Source organism: Salmo salar, unplaced genomic scaffold, assembly GCF_905237065.1.
Source record: "Salmo salar unplaced genomic scaffold, Ssal_v3.1, whole genome shotgun sequence".
Classification (NCBI taxonomy): Eukaryota; Metazoa; Chordata; class Actinopteri; order Salmoniformes; family Salmonidae; genus Salmo; species Salmo salar.
In genome coordinates, this window is record NW_025547672.1 from 135,180 (window position 1) to 141,745 (window position 6,566).

At 43.2% G+C, this 6,566-nt stretch overlaps 1 protein-coding gene across 1 annotated transcript in view; it reads left to right on the forward strand.

Moving 5' to 3' along the window:
* The window catches only part of LOC123732152 (SH3 and multiple ankyrin repeat domains protein 3-like), a 112,044-nt gene extending 105,736 nt beyond the window's left edge, over positions 1-6,308 (forward strand). Inside the window, 1 exon segment of the mRNA XM_045711500.1 lies at positions 5,231-6,308. Coding sequence (XP_045567456.1) covers positions 5,231-5,825 — 595 coding nt within the window. The 3' untranslated portion in view covers positions 5,826-6,308.
* Positions 6,309-6,566: the final 258 nt, after the last annotated feature.

Below are 6,566 nucleotides of genomic sequence, written 5' to 3' on the forward strand. Positions count from 1 at the left end.
CTACACTAGTGTCCTAATGATAACTGTCTCTACACTAGTGCCCTAATGATAACTGTCTCTACACTAGTGCCCTAATGATAACTGTCTCATTAACTAGTGTCCTAATGATAACTGTCTCTACACAAGTGTCCTAATGATAACTGTCTCTACACTAGTGCCCTAATGATAACTGTCTCATTAACTAGTGTCCTAATGATAACTGTCTCTACACTAGTGTCCTAATGATAACTGTCTCTACACTAGTGTCCTAATGATAACTGTCTCTACACTAGTGTCCTAATGATAACTGTCTCTACACTAGTGTCCTAATGATAACTGTCTCATTAACTAGTGTCCTAATGATAACTGTCTCTACACTAGTGTCCTAATGATAACTGTCTCTACACTAGTGTCCTAATGATAACTGTCTATTTAACTAGTGTCCTAATGATAACTGTCTCTACACTAGTGCCCTAATGATAACTGTCTCTACACTAGTGTCCTAATGATAACTGTCTCATTAACTAGTGTTCTAATGATAACTGTCTCTACACTAGTGCCCTAATGATAACTGTCTCTACACTAGTGTCCTAATGATAACTGTCTCTTTAACTAGTGTCCTAATGATAACTGTCTCTACACTAGTGTCCTAATGATAACTGTCTCTACACTAGTGCCCTAATGATAACTGTCTCATTAACTAGTGTCCTAATGATAACTGTCTCTACACTAGTGCCCTAATGATAACTGTCTCTACACTAGTGTCCTAATGATAACTGTCTATTTAACTAGTGTCCTAATGATAACTGTCTCTACACTAGTGCCCTAATGATAACTGTCTCTACACTAGTGCCCTAATGATAACTGTCTATTTAACTAGTGTCCTAATGATAACTGTCTCTACACTAGTGCCCTAATGATAACTGTCTCTACACTAGTGTCCTAATGATAACTGTCTCTACACTAGTGCCCTAATGATAACTGTCTCTACACTAGTGCCCTAATGATAACTGTCTCATTAACTAGTGTCCTAATGATAACTGTCTCTACACTAGTGTCCTAATGATAACTGTCTCTACACTAGTCCCCTAATGATAACTGTCTCATTAACTAGTGTCCTAATGATAACTGTCTCTACACTAGTGTCCTAATGATAACTGTCTCTACACTAGTGTCCTAATGATAACTGTCTCTACACTAGTGTCCTAATGATAACTGTCTCTACACTAGTGTCCTAATGATAACTGTCTCTACACTAGTGTCCTAATGATAACTGTCTCATTAACTAGTGTCCTAATGATAACTGTCTCTACACTAGTGTCCTAATGATAACTGTCTCTACACTAGTGTCCTAATGATAACTGTCTATTTAACTAGTGTCCTAATGATAACTGTCTCTACACTAGTGTCCTAATGATAACTGTCTCATTAACTAGTGTCCTAATGATAACTGTCTCTACACTAGTGCCCTAATGATAACTGTCTCTACACTAGTGTCCTAATGATAACTGTCTCTACACTAGTGTCCTAATGATAACTGTCTCTACACTAGTGTCCTAATGATAACTGTCTCTACACTAGTGCCCTAATGATAACTGTCTCTACACTAGTGTCCTAATGATAACTGTCTCTACACTAGTGTCCTAATGATAACTGTCTCTACACTAGTGCCCTAATGATAACTGTCTCTACACTAGTGTCCTAATGATAACTGTCTCTACACTAGTGTCCTAATGATAACTGTCTCTACACTAGTGCCCTAATGATAACTGTCTCTACACTAGTGCCCTAATGATAACTGTCTCATTAACTAGTGTCCTAATGATAACTGTCTCTACACTAGTGTCCTAATGATAACTGTCTCTACACTAGTGCCCTAATGATAACTGTCTCATTAACTAGTGTCCTAATGATAACTGTCTCTACACTAGTGCCCTAATGATAACTGTCTCTTTAACTAGTGCCCTAATGATAACTGTCTCTACACTAGTGTCCTAATGATAACTGTCTCTTTAACTAGTGTCCTAATGATAACTGTCTCTACACTAGTGTCCTAATGATAACTGTCTCTACACTAGTGCCCTAATGATAACTGTCTCTACACTAGTGTCCTAATGATAACTGTCTCTACACTAGTGCCCTAATGATAACTGTCTCTACACTAGTGCCCTAATGATAACTGTCTCTACACTAGTGCCCTAATGATAACTGTCTCTACACTAGTGCCCTAATGATAACTGTCTCTACACTAGTGTCCTAATGATAACTGTCTCTACACTAGTGCCCTAATGATAACTGTCTCTACACTAGTGTCCTAATGATAACTGTCTCTTTAACTAGTGCCCTAATGATAACTGTCTCATTAACTAGTGCCCTAATGATAACTGTCTCTACACTAGTGCCCTAATGATAACTGTCTCTACACTAGTGTCCTAATGATAACTGTCTCTACACTAGTGCCCTAATGATAACTGTCTCTACACTAGTGTCCTAATGATAACTGTCTCTACACTAGTGCCCTAATGATAACTGTCTCATTAACTAGTGTCCTAATGATAACTGTCTCATTAACTAGTGCCCTAATGATAACTGTCTCTTTAACTAGTGCCCTAATGATAACTGTCTCTACACTAGTGTCCTAATGATAACTGTCTCTACACTAGTGCCCTAATGATAACTGTCTCTACACTAGTGTCCTAATGATAACTGTCTCTACACTAGTGTCCTAATGATAACTGTCTCTACACTAGTGTCCTAATGATAACTGTCTCTACACTAGTGTCCTAATGATAACTGTCTATTTAACTAGTGTCCTAATGATAACTGTCTCTACACTAGTGTCCTAATGATAACTGTCTCTACACTAGTGTCCTAATGATAACTGTCTCTACACTAGTGTCCTAATGATAACTGTCTCATTAACTAGTGTCCTAATGATAACTGTCTCTACACTAGTGTCCTAATGATAACTGTCTATTTAACTAGTGTCCTAATGATAACTGTCTCTACACTAGTGTCCTAATGATAACTGTCTCTACACTAGTGCCCTAATGATAACTGTCTATTTAACTAGTGCCCTAATGATAACTGTCTCTACACTAGTGTCCTAATGATAACTGTCTCTACACTATTGTCCTAATGATAACTGTCTCTACACTAGTGCCCTAATGATAACTGTCTCATTAACTAGTGTCCTAATGATAACTGTCTCTACACTATTGTCCTAATGATAACTGTCTCTACACTAGTGTCCTAATGATAACTGTCTCATTAACTAGTGTCCTAATGATAACTGTCTCTACACTAGTGCCCTAATGATAACTGTCTCTACACTAGTGTCCTAATGATAACTGTCTCTACACTAGTGTCCTAATGATAACTGTCTCTACACTAGTGTCCTAATGATAACTGTCTCATTAACTAGTGTCCTAATGATAACTGTCTCTACACTAGTGTCCTAATGATAACTGTCTATTTAACTAGTGTCCTAATGATAACTGTCTCTACACTAGTGTCCTAATGATAACTGTCTCTACACTAGTGCCCTAATGATAACTGTCTATTTAACTAGTGCCCTAATGATAACTGTCTCTACACTAGTGTCCTAATGATAACTGTCTCTACACTATTGTCCTAATGATAACTGTCTCTACACTATTGTCCTAATGATAACTGTCTCTACACTAGTGTCCTAATGATAACTGTCTCTACACTAGTGTCCTAATGATAACTGTCTCATTAACTAGTGTCCTAATGATAACTGTCTCTACACTAGTGTCCTAATGATAACTGTCTCTACACTAGTATCATAGTGACTTTCTCTTGTGTTCCAGCACAATGTTGCATGGAGAGCAAAACAATTTCCCCCCACTTTAATGTAAACCATTTTGAAAATAGTTTAGCATGATCTTTAGCTGTGTTTTTTGTTTGTAAATGAAAAGGATTCCTGTTCATTGCTCTGACTGTCTGTTGTAATCTATCAGTCATCAAACTTCACACCCTGACGGGGATCACGTTTGATGACGTGTGGTTTTGATTGTTTTAAGCTGTAAAACTGGTTGAAATTGCGAAGCCTCTTTGATTGGATGCTTTAATGCGGTAAGAGTGCAGTGTTTGGTCACAATTTGATTTAGATGAATATAAGTGGTTTGGCTGATTTTGCTTTGAATTATGCGATGGCAGAATCCTGGAGGGACTGCCTAATGTCTGATGTGGGGGAATGTGTGCTTAACAGGTCACTGGCTGCAGCATGGATGAGAACCACTTCCTTCTATAGACTCTCACTATTCTTCTTTAGGTCATGACTGCCAATGGGTTATTAATATTCTGCAGTAGTTAACTCTCATAAATGTGTAGTTTTGATGCTAAACTCTGTTCAGTTGATGCTTTAGCTAAGTTATCTCCCTATATGTCTCTCTCCCCTCCATCTCCCTGTCCCTCCCTCCCTCTATCTCCCTATATGTCTCTCTCTCCCTCCATCTCCCTGTCTCTCTCCTTCCCTCTATCTCCCTGTCTCTCTCTCCTTCCCTCTATCTCCCTGTCACTCTCTCCCTCCCTCTATCTCCCTGTCACTCTCTCCCTCCATCTCCCTGTCCCTCCCTCCCTCCATCTCCCTGTCTATCTCTCCCTCCCTGTCCCTCCCTCCCTCCATCTCCCTGTCTATCTCTCCCTCCCTGTCCCTCCTTCCCTCTATCTCCCTGTCTCTCTCCCTCTATCTCCCTGTCCCTCCCTCCCTCCATCTCCCTGTCTCTCTCTCCTTCCCTCTATCTCCCTGTCTCTCCTTCCCTCTATCTCCCTGTCACTCTCTCCCTCCATCTCCCTGTCCCTCCCTCCCCTTCTCTTTCCCCCTCTATCTCCCCCTCCATCTCTCTCTCCCTCCCTCCATCTCCCTGTCTCTCTCTCTCTCCCTCCCTCCATCTCCCTGTCTCTCTCTCCTCCCTCCATCTCTCTCTCTCCCCCTCCATCTCCCTCCCCCTCCATCTCCCTCTCTCCCCCTCCATCTCCCTCTCCCCTCCATCTCCCTCTCCATCTCCCTATCTCCTCCTCCATCTCTCTCTCTCCCCTCCATCTCCCTCTCTCCCTCCATCTCCCTCTCCCCTCCATCTCCCTCTCCCCCTCCATCTCTCTCTCCCTCCATCTCTCTCTCCCCTCCATCTCCATCTCTCTCCCCCTCCATCTCTCTCTCCCTGTCTCTCTCTCCCTCCCTCTCTCTCTCCCTCCCTCCATCTCCCCCTCTCTCCCTCTCTCTCAGGTTGTTTAGTAGTCTTGGGGATGTCCACACCATCTCCCAGAGAGGTTTTGGTGGCACCACCTACACAGTCCGGCCGGGGAGCCGCTACCCAATCACACCTCGCCGCAGTCCCAGCCCCTCCCCCTCGCCTGCCCCTGTCCTCTCCCCAGACAGGTCAGAGGTCAGTCCTGGGCGGGGCTTTGGCCTTAGCTCCTCCCATCACCACCACACCATCCTCAAGTCGTCTAGCCTCAGCTTGCCTTCGGAGCCCAAGGAGGTCCGCTTCGTAATGCGGAGTGCCAGCGCTCGAACCCGTTCCCGCTCGCCCTCCCCCTTCCCCCACGCCTCCCCCTGCCCCTCCCCCGTACTGGGCTCCCCCCTGCTCGCCCTGCGGCCGTGGCGCCAACGCCCTCTAGCTCTGTGGAGTAAGTATGATGTGGGAGACTGGCTGGAGAGTGTTGGTTTGGCAGAGCATCGTGCCCGCTTCCAGGAGCATGAGATTGAGGGTTCCCACCTCCCTGCCCTCACCAAGGATGACTTCGCTGAACTGGGCGTGACACGAGTCGGACACCGCATGAACATTGAGAGAGCGCTCCGACAACTGCTGGACAACTGAACCTCTAACCCCTGATATTACTGAAGGGCTGTCACACCTGAACCCTAACCCTCTGTGGAGGTATTCTGGCAACACCAGTGGCTGTAACCTGGCAACACCAGTGGCTGTAACCTGGCAACACCAGTGGCTTCATCCTGGCAACACCAGTGGCTTCATCCTGGCAACACCAGTTGCTTCATCCTGGCAACACCAGTTGCTTCATCCTGGCAACGCCAGTGGCTGTAACCTGGCAACACCAGTGGCAGTAACCTGGCAACACCAGTGGCTTCATCCTGGCAACACCAGTGGCAGTATGCTTTCAGATGTCTATTTTCCAAAGACAGCATCACATGGAGTTGAGCATTTAGTATGAACTTTTTATGAATATACAAGAAAATACCTCCTCCATCGAAATATCTACAATATCGACATATTTTCCAATAATGAAATTGATGATAAATGTTTATTAGGAATAGATATATTTAAATAAAATGGTGTGTTTCATGACAACTTTATTCTGTTTAGGGAAGGATGAGAAGTGGTGGATGAGACTTCATCGTTAACCTGTCCGTCTACTACATTACCCTGTTAGTCTACTACATTACCCTGTTAGTCTACTACATTACCATGTTAGTCTACTACATTACCCTGCAAATCTACTATATTACCCTGTTAGTCTACTACATTACCCTGTTAGTCTACTACATTACCCTGTAAATCTACTACATTACCCTGTTAGTCTACTACATTACCATGTTAGTC